The 11306-nt window shown below is 40.3% G+C and overlaps 1 protein-coding gene across 1 annotated transcript; it reads left to right on the top strand.

The window, feature by feature from the left end:
• Nucleotides 1-395: 395 nt before the first annotated feature.
• POLE4 (DNA polymerase epsilon 4, accessory subunit) lies at nucleotides 396-11019 on the top strand. The gene is made up of 4 exons (XM_059407759.1): nucleotides 396-648; nucleotides 1184-1268; nucleotides 1932-1973; nucleotides 10697-11019. Exons 1-4 carry the CDS (start codon nucleotides 439-441, stop codon nucleotides 10708-10710), a joined length of 351 nt encoding a protein of 116 aa, XP_059263742.1. The 5' UTR covers nucleotides 396-438; the 3' UTR covers nucleotides 10711-11019.
• Nucleotides 11020-11306: the final 287 nt, after the last annotated feature.

The raw sequence follows: 11306 nt of genomic DNA, 5'->3' as shown, positions 1-11306 counted from the left end.
CCGCTGGACCTCCCGGGGACACCCGGGCCTCGCACGCGCCCCTGACCTTCTCAGTCCTCTCTGTCACTCGCTTATCACTTGACTGAGACTCTCTTGAAGGTCGGGTCTTGGGTTTCTCCAGACCGACGAGCTCCTCCAGGCACTAGCTCGGCTCAATCACATTCAATCACTAAAGGACGGTGCCCGGGGTCAACTAGGCCTGACCGCGCTCACCAGGACCGAGAAGAAGCGTACACGCGAGCCTAAAGGCACAGTACACTCAGAGCCACCACGCCTTGAGCCGGTCTCCGCCCTCCGGGAGTCCCGGGAGCGTCCAGCCACGTAAAGGGCGGAGCCACGCGCCCATTGGGGGCGTGGCCCCCAGCGCGCGCGGGAAAGGGGCTGGCGTCGCTTGCGCGCGCACAGTCGGCGGCCGCGCGCAGCACGCTCGGGGCCCGGATGGCGGCGGCGGCGGCTGGGAGCGGGACGCCCCGGGAGGAGGAGGGGCCCAGCGGGGAGGCGGCTGCTCCGCAGCCCCAAGCTCCGACGAGCGCGCCCGGGGCTCGTCTCTCGAGGCTGCCTTTAGCGCGAGTGAAGGCTTTGGTGAAGGCCGACCCCGACGTAACCCTCGCGGGACAGGAAGCCATCTTCATTCTGGCACGAGCCGCGGTGCGGCGGGAGCGTCGGGGCCACACGGGGTTGCCGAGCGGAGTGGAGGCCAGGGGCGGGGCCTCGGGTAGCTTTCGGGGGGCGGGGCGTAGCGGCGACTGGAGCGACTTGGGGAGGCGGGGAAGCGAGGAAGGAGGAGAGGGTCTGGACTGGGGGTGAGGAGGTGAGGAAGGTCCCGGGTCAGGAGGTGAGGAAGTGAGGAAGGTGCCGAGACGAAGCGTCGGAGGGAAGACTAGGAGAAAGACGTAACAGACCTGCCTCGTCATAAGGGGTTTGCACAACGACTTCAAGTTGCATTTTGAGGGTCTGACTTAACTTGTAAGAGTGTCAAGTGAAGGAGTGGGGATCTATAGGCGAGGGGGGGACGTGTCTTGGGCTACCACGTTAGGGGGAAAGGGAATAATAGACGCTCATGAAGTCCGGGACAGAAAACCTCTCCAGAGCCGCCCTTACTCCCTTCCCACCACTCAAATAGAAGTGCTCACCAGAATTGTGCTAGAACCCATTGATTCAATTCTCCTTGTTCCCCTCATAGGAACTGTTTGTGGAGACCATTGCAAAAGATGCCTACTGCTGTGCTCAACAAGGAAAAAGGAAAACCCTCCAGAGGAGAGATTTGGGTAGAGTGTCACTGCAGTATTCAGTATCTGGGGGCAAAGAAGGGAGGGCTGGGGCAGGTTTCCCTCTCACTGCTGGAGAAGCCATCACTGTAAGGTCAGAGGTCTCTCCCTATGATGTCTTCTGTTGGACTGCCACAGTGAGAGAAAGACCTAGCTTTTAGAGTCCCTATGCTTTTGAGTGGCAGGAGAGGTGGTGGGGTAGGTAATGAAGGGAGTCTAAGTGTTGCTAAAGCTAAACTAGACCGCTTTGTACCTTTTGCCATGTTGTACCAGGCTGGGCACTTCTTTTTCCCCTAGAAGCCGGGAGTTTGATTTCTGTCTCTTTAGTTGGTAACCCCTGTGCCTGTGTAAGCTTTCGTATACCTTAATCCTGCTTTCCCTTCTCTTTTGCTAGATTCTTCTTTGATGGCTTTCAGAGCAAAAAGGTTCCCCCCACGCAACAGGGTTTACCTAGAGTTTTCCTACTTTTATAGAGAGACAGCTGATATGTAAGATTTGGTGGTGGAGTAGAAATGGACCTCATGGCAGCAAGGGACAAAGTTTATAAATGCCCTTATTTGCATAAAGCGTCATGCCCTTTTTTTATGTGGGTTGTGGCTTTTTAAAGGGGTTGATGTCCAAATGACCAGAATTAGTCAAGTGTCCTTTTACTGTGTGTTTCAGATAATGCAATAGAGGCTGTGGATGAATTTGCTTTTCTGGAAGGTGAGTTCTTTGTCAGTTGGTAACCATTTCCACCTGTCTCTTCCATGCCCCATGATCTGAGTTCAAAACCTTATAAAACTGCTACCTGGTTCTTCTTAGGGATAATTTTTTCTGTCTATTTTCTAATAAGTTGGGAAAAACTAATGTTGAATCTAGTGAGACTTAGCAATTCTGATTCTCATGGGTAGCTAGAACTTTTCCCTGAAAATTGCTAATTATAAAAAATGAGAGGGTATATAAAGATCCTGGTGGGGTTAGGTGGATTAAGAAGATTCTTACTTTGATCACCATTCCCCTCATATAATGCTATATATATTCTTCCCTTCACCATAATGCTAGAGATCAGAAACAATTGCCAACATTTAAAGGGTTGCTTCTTGCTCTTTTTTCTTCTTCAGCGATCTGTATAAAGTCATTATTTTGCCACTGGAGATTGTAATTGCCTTCTGTCTAAAGAACCTTGGGTTAACTCATGTACTACGTCTTGTCATTGAAGTAAAAAATATTTGAGATACTTTGTTTTAGCTATCTTTTCTCAGATGGATATCTGTTTCTCTGATAATTCCTAAATCTGATCAGCTTATTTTTCCTGGCACATTTTCTGATTGAATATGAGAGAGCCATGCACTTTCAGTTCGTTCTCACCTTTACAATACTGGGGCATTCTCATTATCTCCTTAAAGCCTCATTACCTTCAGGAATCCTTTCTGGATATATTTATTTCACTATTTCTCCTCGTTTGTTTTGTATATCAGCCTGGGCCTCTCACTCTTTTGTTACATTTCTTTTAAATGTGTTTGAAGATACATTCCCATGGCTAGCTTTAAGTCTAGATTATTGAGTATTCTTTCAATTTGTAGATTTTTTTTTTAAACAAATTTTATTTATTTGACAGAGAGATCACAAGTAGGCAGAGAGAGAGAGGAGGAAGCGGGACTTGATCCCGGAACCCTGAGATCATGACCTGAGCCGAAGGTAGAGGCTTAACCTACTGAGCCACCCAGGCGCCCTTAATTTGTAGATCTTTCTTTTTTTTTTTAAGATTTTATTTATTTATTTGACAGAGAGAAATCACAAGTAGATGGAGAGGCAGGCAGAGAGAGAGAGGGAAGCAGGCTCCCTGCTGAGCAGAGAGCCCGATGCGGGACTCGATCCCAGGACTCTGAGATCATGACCTGAGCGGAAGGCAGCGGCTTAACCCACTGAGCCACCCAGGCGCCCCAATTTGTAGATTTTTCTTAACACTTTTCTGCTTACTCATTTTTCTTTCTTTCTTTTTTTTTTTTTAAGATTTTATTTATTTATTTGTCAGAGAGAATGAGCACAGGCAGAGGCAGAGGGAGAAGCAGGCTCCCTACTGAGCAAGGAGCCCAATGTGGGACTCGATCCCAGGACACTGGGATCCTGACCTGAGCCGAAGGCAGCTGCTTAACCAACTGAGCCACCTGGGCGTCCCTACTTACTCATTTTTCTTAAAAAGAACTTGTTAATTGCCTCCCTGAGGAAGGCAGCTTCTTGTGACTGACTTCCCATCAGTTCTCCAAACTTGTTCGGAGTCTACTGTACCTCCTCATTTTTAATTACCAGCTTTTCAAAGGATATACAATCAGATTTGCATTTTAAAGACTTAACACTGCAGACCTCTGGATAATGAATTGGAAGGTGCCAGGCATAGAAGTGGAGAGATCTCAAGTAGTTTTCTACTCTGGTCTCTACCATGGCATAGTACTTAGCTTGGATTTTTAATAAATGGTTACTTATTGAGTGGTGGATGTATTCATTCATCTTTTGATCCAATAATCTCAGTAATTACATTCATCTGCTCTGCCTACATTAGTAGATCTGAATTTTGGCCATTTTAGCCATTGCAGATTCAGTCAGTATTATATTTTGTACTTGGTAAAGTAAATGTTCTCATGTCCTTAGATGTATATGCTCTAAGTAGAAAATTATTTTTTTCTTTTTTTATCAAGGCAGTATATATCCATGCTTGAAAATCAGTTATCTAATGGCTTATAATGAAAGACAGCTGCTGCTCCACACTCTTGTTGTTTTGTTTTTAGCTTTCAGGTGGTGACTTAAATTTCTAAATAATACGATTCATCCTTGATTTTTCAACTCCAGATGTTATATATTAACTTCTTGCTGTGATAAATGAAGATTTAGGTAACCTATACTGCTCCATAAATCCTTCCTTTCTGATTTTTGGAAGTTATATCATTATTTTTAGTTCCTTTATTACTTTTACAGTTTACATAACATACTAAAATATCTTTTTTTTTTTTTGTTAACTCCCCACTTTGGAAGGTATGACTATTAGTGGACCCATCCTTTCCTTTCACATTTTTTAGCCAACTTGTAGCTTTTACTTGGTGTCATCTATACTATACTTTGACATCGTGAAGACTGAAATGTACCGTGTTATCCTAGCTAAATCTCCCATGCTTTACATATCAGTTGAGTGTGGTAGTTGAAAACCAGTACTGTGAACAGTTCTCCGAACATGGGAAACTTCCTTTACCTCTTCTATCCTTTCATCTCTCATAGAGGTGCCTTCCCTGCAGGCAACTGTTATTAGTCTCTTGTGTAAGTTTCCAGATATTTTATGCAGATGAGTTTATGTGTGTATATTTTTTTTCTTTTTTTTTAAAAAGATTTTATTTATTTATTTGACAGAGAGAGATCACAAGTAGGCAGAGAGGCAGGCAGAGAGAGAGAGGAGGAAGCAGGCTCCCCGCTGAGCAGAGAGCCTGACACGGGACTCGATCCCAGGACCCTGAGATCACAACCCAAGCCGAAGGCAGCGGCTTAACCCACTGAGCCACCCAGGCGCCCCTATGTGTATATTTTTTCCTAAGCCTTTCCTTATGAACACAGATGACAAATGTAAAGTCAATAAATAACAAAACGAACACCATTGCAACCGCTAGCTAGGTCAAGAGATAGAATAGTGTCAGCCCCCAGAAACTCCATATATATTCTTTTTTCATGGCAGATCTTTCCATCCCCTTTCCTGACATAACAGTATCCTGACTTTTTGGTAATTACTTGATTTTCTTTATAGTTTCACCACATATGCATGCATCCTTAAACAGTTGATTTGGTTTAATATTTTTTTGAACTTCCTAAAAATGTAACCAGACCACTGTATGTATTCATTGATCATCTTCTGTCCTGGGGCTGTTTTCTTTAGGTTAATGCATTTATGAGATCATCTGTGTGGTTGCACATATCTCTTGTTTTCTGTGCTGTGTGACATACTATTGTGTGACAGTATTACAGTTGAACCACTTTAATGTGGATATTTGGATAACTTTTTTTTTCTGTTACTAACAATGCACTATTGATGCTTTGTCCTCAGCTTGCCTTCTCCTCCCTCATGACTATGAACATTCTTACACATATTTCTTTAGGGGTGTGTGCATGTGTGTGTGGATAAAATTGCTGGGACATAGTATATGTATATCTCCCTCTTTTGTAGATATTGCTGAACTTCCTGCATACCTGATTCACATTTCTACCTAGAGTATATGATAATTCGCATTACTCCTCATTCTCACCAACACTTGGTATTTAGTTTTTCCGGTCTGGTAGGGATGTTAATGATAATTGCATAGTACTTTTATTTCCCATTGCCCTGATTACTGGTGACATCTTTTCATATGGATGTCCTTTTTCTGAGGTAGGGTGGTGTCTTATTTTTATCTTGGATATTTTGTCTTTTTCCTTACTGATTTATAACTGTATCTGTGATTATATGTGTGTGTGTATGTGTGTATGCTTTTTGTTTTTTATTTTTTCTGAATGTGAATCTTTTTCATCATATGGGAAGCAAATATCTTTTCCAGGTTTATGACTTGTCTTTTCACCCTTTAGGGTATCTGTTGATAAATCAGTTCTCAGTTAAACATAGTCAAATGTATTAATTTTTTCTTTATAGGTAATGCTGTTTGTTTCCTGTTTAAGACTTTTTTCCCTGCCCCAAGATCATGAAGTCATTCTCCTATATGCTAAAATTTTTTTAGTTTTCTTGTCTTTCGTAAAACTACAGTTGAGTTTTCTGTGTATCAGACTCCCTGCTGAGCCTGATGCCTGCTAGCTTCCAGGACTCAGGGATCATGACCTAAGCTGAAGGCAGATGCTTAACTGGCTGAGCTACTCAGGCACCCCATTATTTCTTATTTGAATGGTAGAATTCACCAGTGAAGTCATCTGGGGTAGAATTTTCCTTGTGGGAAGATTTATGATTGATTAAATTTTTTTGGATGATACTGGGATCTTTCTGATTTTATTTTATTTTATTTTTTGAGGCAGTCCTGTCCTGTTTCCCCCCACTTGAGTTATGGTTTTTCTAGGAATTTTACATTTATCTAAATTTTCAAATTTGTTGGCATAAAGTTCTTCATAATATAGCTGACCCTTGAACAGCATAGGTTTTTTGTTTTTTAAATTTTATTATTTTTTATAGTAATCTCTATACCCACTATGGGACTCAGACTCATGAGCTCAAGTTCAGAAGTGCATGCTCTTTTGATTGAGCTAGCCAGGCGCCCCAAGTGGACTGTTTTTTTTTTTTTTTTCTTTCAAGTAGGCTCCTTGCCCAGTGTTGGGCTAAGTCGCATGTTTGGGGCACCTGGGTGGCTCAGTCTATTAAGTGCCCAACTCTTGATTTCAATTTAGGTCATGATCTCAGGGCTGTAAGATCTGAGCCCTGCATGGGGCTTGAGATCCCACTCCCCCCACGCCCCCACTCACTTGCCCACTCTTTCTCTAAATAAAATGCTTTAAAAAAAGGAAGGAAGAAAGTCATATACCCTACTGACTGAGCCAACCAGGTGTCCCAAAGAGCACAGGTTTGAACTGTGTGGATATGTGGGGATTTTTTTACAGTATAGCACTGTAAATGTATTTTTCCCCATATTTTCTTAATATTTTCTTTTTTCTAGGTTACTTTATTGTAATAGTACAGTATGTAGTACATATAATGTATAAGATATGTGTAATTGGCTATGTTATTGGTAAGACTTCTGGTCAACAGTAGGCTATTAGTAGTTAAGTGTTTGAGACTTTTTGTAAGTTAACCATTGTTACTTCTGATGGTGCTTTTTGCCTTAAAGAATACTTTTTCTAATACTTTTATGAGACTGACACGCTACCTACTCCACTGAGGCACCTTGTCTAATACTTTTAAAACTTACCAGCTTTCTTTGTTAGTATTTGCATAGTATGTATTTTTTTTAATCTTTGTATTTTTACCTGTCCATGTTTGTAAACAGAAGATAATGGGGTTATTTTTTAGAAATTAGGCTTACAGTCTTTTTTTCTTTAACAGGAGCACTTTGTTCATTTATGTTTAATGTAATTAGCAATATATATGTTTTTTTTTAATATATATGGGTTTAAATCTACCATATTATTTTGTCTTCCTATTTGTCCTCGTATATGTTTCATTTTTTCTTCCAAATTTTTGCCCTTTTTAAGTGTAGTTTATTATTTCATTTTTTTCCTCCCTCAGGAAATTATATACTTTATTTTAATTGTTACTTTATCAGTTACTGTATTCATTCTTATTTTATCAGAGCCCAAAGGTAGTACCTTTATACTTGTCCTCAAGAAAACAGGATCTTAGAACTATTAACTCTATACAAGGCCTTCTTCCCCATACTTGCTATTATTGTCATGCATTTTTGTTTTGTTTTTGTCAATCCACATAAGGCACTGTTACTGCTGTATTATACAGGCAAGGATATATGAATTTATCCACATATTTATACTATCTTTGCCCCTTTTATATTTCTGTTTCTCCCTTTGTGATAGTTTTCTTTCTTTCTGAAGTAAATCCTTTAGAACTCCTTTAGTATGAGTCTGTGTTTTTGTGGGGGGTTGGTATAAAAAAGCCTTTTTTTTTTTTTTTTTCATTGTTAAAGGCATCTTGCTGGGGTGCCTGAGTGGCTCAGTTGGTCAGGTGGGGAGCCTGCTTCCCCCTCTCCCTCTGCCTGCCTCTCTGCCTACTTGTGATCTCTCTGTCAAATAAATAAATTAATTAAATAAAGTCTTTAAAAAAGGTGTCTTGCTGAATATAGAATTTTAGGTGGAAAGTTATTTATCATGTTGAAGCTCTCATTCTGTTTTTTGGCTTCCATTGTTTCTGTTGAGAAATCACTGTTAATCTGTTAATCTTTTGAAGCTAATTTGTCCTTTTTTGTAACTTTTAAAGATTTTATTTATTTATTTGAGAGAGAGAGTGTGTGTGAGAGAGACAGAGAGAGCATGAGAGGAGAGGGGAGAAGGTCAGAGGGAGAAGCAGACTTCTCAATCCTGGGTCTCCAGGATCATGACCTGAGCCAAAGGCAGATGCTTAACCAACTGAGCCACCCAGGCGCCCCATTTTTTGGTTACTTTGAAGATTTTGTATTTGTCTTTGATTTCTCTGTAGTTTCTCTTGGATGTAGCTATGTGCATATTACCCTTTCTGGTCTGCTTAGGCTTCTTAAATCTATAGGTTAATATCTTTTATCTGTTTTGGAGAAGTGTCAGCTAGTATCTTTTCAGATAATGGCTCTGCTTTGTTCTTTCTTCTTTCTCATTAGGATTCCCATTGAATGTATATTAAAGCACAGTCATAATTTTGCCTCTCCATGCTGCATTCTGTGTAGTTTTTTTTTCTGATCTAGCTTAATTCTTTCTCTCATGGTCTTGTCTCCTTTAAATTTTCCTATTGATTTCTTAGTTTGCTTTTGTTTTTGTATCTTCAGTTCTGTGAATTCCATTTGCTTTTTTTTCAAATCTATTTTGTCTCTTGTTACTGTATTTGCTCCAGATGTTTTGAAGCTTGTCTTTTTTTTCTTTAAGCAAAGTAAATGCAATTGTTTTATAGTCTCTGTCCAGTCTAATATCCACAGTCTCTTGAGGCTGCTTATTTTTTTTTCCTGACTTGTTCCTTTTGATATTGCTTCATGGTCTTTTTTCCTCTTTATACTTAGTTATCTTGGTGTGTTGGTCATTGTAATTGAAAAAATTATTTGTTGGCTAGTTTGAGGCCTGTATGATGAAATGTTTCTCCAAAGATTTTCAGTTGCTGCTGCAAGGCACCTAGGGGAGTGTGTAAATTCAGGATCTCCTTAATCCAAATTCAGGATCTCTTTAATCCTAATCCAAGACTTGAGGATTCTTGGTTCACTGTGTTAATAAATACATGTGAACCCTGACTGTAAGTCTGTGAGGGGGCTGATTTAATTCTAATCTAGCTTTACTCTGGGGGTATAACCTTTTGGGACTGCACTTTTTAAAAAATCTGACCTTCCCACTTGGGCAGAATCTTAGATTTGACTCAGCTAACATTTCTCAGCTCTGTCTTTTGGACTGGCAAATGACCTCAGGGTAAAAGCAGATTTGGAGGCTGGGTTTACTTTGTGTTCTTGCTTTCTCTAGATCTTGGATTTTACTTTCATTGATGCTTTCAGTGCTTGAAGGATTTTCTTATTTCAGTCAGCTTTATCATTCGATTTTAGCGGGAACTTGGCCTTTATCACAAGAAGAAGCTGTTTCTTTTTTTTTTTTTAACTTAGAGGTATTTTTGCTTTGTTTTCTTATATGTTCTTTTCTCTGCATTATCTGTTTTATTCTAGGTTTTTTTTTTTTAATGAATTTTAGTTTTTCCTTTCATTTTGCAGTTTGCCCAGTAATTTTCATACTGTTTAGGATTGAGGGAGTAAGAAGGCTGTTTGGAAGCTGTATATACATGGGAAGGTGGTTTTTTTTTTTTTTTTGCTTGGCACTGGGACTTGAGTGTGGGCAGAGGTGGGACCAGATGTTATGCTGGGGCCCTGAATGCCTTACTATGGGACAGTAGCATTTCAGAGGCTTCGACAGTTCTGCAGATAATTTATTTAGTTTATTGGAAGAGAGCCATCTGATTTTTTTTCCATTTAGCTTTAAATGTTTGTCCTTTTGGTAATGCTACAGGCTGGAAGGGATGTAGGGAAGTGGGGCCAACTATTTCTCATGTCGACCCTCAAGTCATTAATCCTTTCTAGCCTGTGCTGCTTTCTGTCGTTCCTGGTGTCTGTGTCTGCCTGGAGACTGTCCATGAGTCTCTTGGGCAGATGGGCTCCCACCTCTGCTGCTCCTTCTATTCATTCTAGGCTTATGTTTTTTCCCTGCTCTATTTATAAACATACTTCAATCAGATTTCTGTTATTCAGCTTTTTGATGAAATCTCTTAATTGCTGATAGACCCCATTATTATTTATACTTTTTAAAACCTTATTTTCTTTTGAATGGAATCTTGGATGGGAGGACATACAAACTTGTGGGCTCAGTCTCCCATCTTGATCTGGAACTTTCTCAGAAGATTATAAACTTTTGGCTTAGAAAACTTAATCTCATTTTTATTTTGTATCATGCTTTGTATGAAATTCTCAAGTGCTCATTAACTAACATGGCAACTTCTTTGCCCTTTCCCCACCTCTAATTCTAACTCTGGACCAGTATGCTTAATTCCCAGCTGCCCAATTTCCATAGTGACATGTTTATCCTCTGAGATCTTTTGAATGGCTCTTCCTCAAAATGAGTATTTTGGTCTTAGAGAACTGCCAGTACCAATGCAGTTTCCCCTTGAACTTTGCCCAGTCTGTTAAACTTATCCAGTTCTTGAGGTACCTTGCTTTATTTGTTGCTCTTTGTTTTCTTTGTTTTTGTTTTTTTTTTTTTTTTTTTTTTAGGAACTTTGGATTGATGGCTGAGCTCGGCAGTTTTGTGAGCTTTCACCTGCATCCTCTGGCCAGCCCCTCTCCTGCAGGCCTCTGCCTTGAAGAACAGACTGTTTGGAATATTGTACTTACATGCTTTTCCTGTTCTACCATCATCTAAACTGGGATAAACAGAGGTCTCACCTGTTAGCTTTTCTTTACAAGGTCTTCCACTACTATGTCTTCCATTTCAGGCTTGGATGCAGCCTCTTTTGAGGCAGAGGAAAAGAAAATGATTTGTGTAGGTTGCCTAATGAATGATGAGGACCATAATAAAGGTCTCTGATCAGTTTCAACCTAGTGTGTTTTATAATCTTGCCTTTGTCCTTGCCATGATGACTGGAGAGCCACCATGCCCACAGACCATCTGATCTTTCTTGCCAGCTGTTCTAAACCCCAGTCCTTTGATTTATATGCTTTTTCCCAATATGTCACAAGAATGTGATTTCAGAATTTATGGGATGTCACTTAAGGTTTTCAGAAGTTCAAATAAATGTGATCCTAGATTAAAATCAGTTAAATTTTAATAGCTTTATTGAGATATAATGCACATACTATACAGTTCACCCATTTAAAGTATACA

Source organism: Mustela nigripes, chromosome 7 (assembly GCF_022355385.1).
Source record: "Mustela nigripes isolate SB6536 chromosome 7, MUSNIG.SB6536, whole genome shotgun sequence".
In the NCBI taxonomy this organism is placed as follows: domain Eukaryota; kingdom Metazoa; phylum Chordata; class Mammalia; order Carnivora; family Mustelidae; genus Mustela; species Mustela nigripes.
The sequence above is the reverse complement of the archived record's forward strand: the minus strand, read 5'-3'. Positions and strand labels throughout refer to the sequence as shown.

Excerpts from the sequence above, each read along its gene's own strand:
- POLE4 (XM_059407759.1), top strand. The coding sequence starts at position 439 with ATGGCGGCGGCGGCGGCTGGGAGCGGGACGCCCCGGGAGGAGGAGGGG. Across the intron at positions 649-1,183 it reads TCATTCTGGCACGAGCCGCG|GAACTGTTTGTGGAGACCAT; the intron begins GTGCGGCGGGAG and ends TTCCCCTCATAG. Across the intron at positions 1,269-1,931 it reads CCTCCAGAGGAGAGATTTGG|ATAATGCAATAGAGGCTGTG; the intron begins GTAGAGTGTCAC and ends TGTGTGTTTCAG.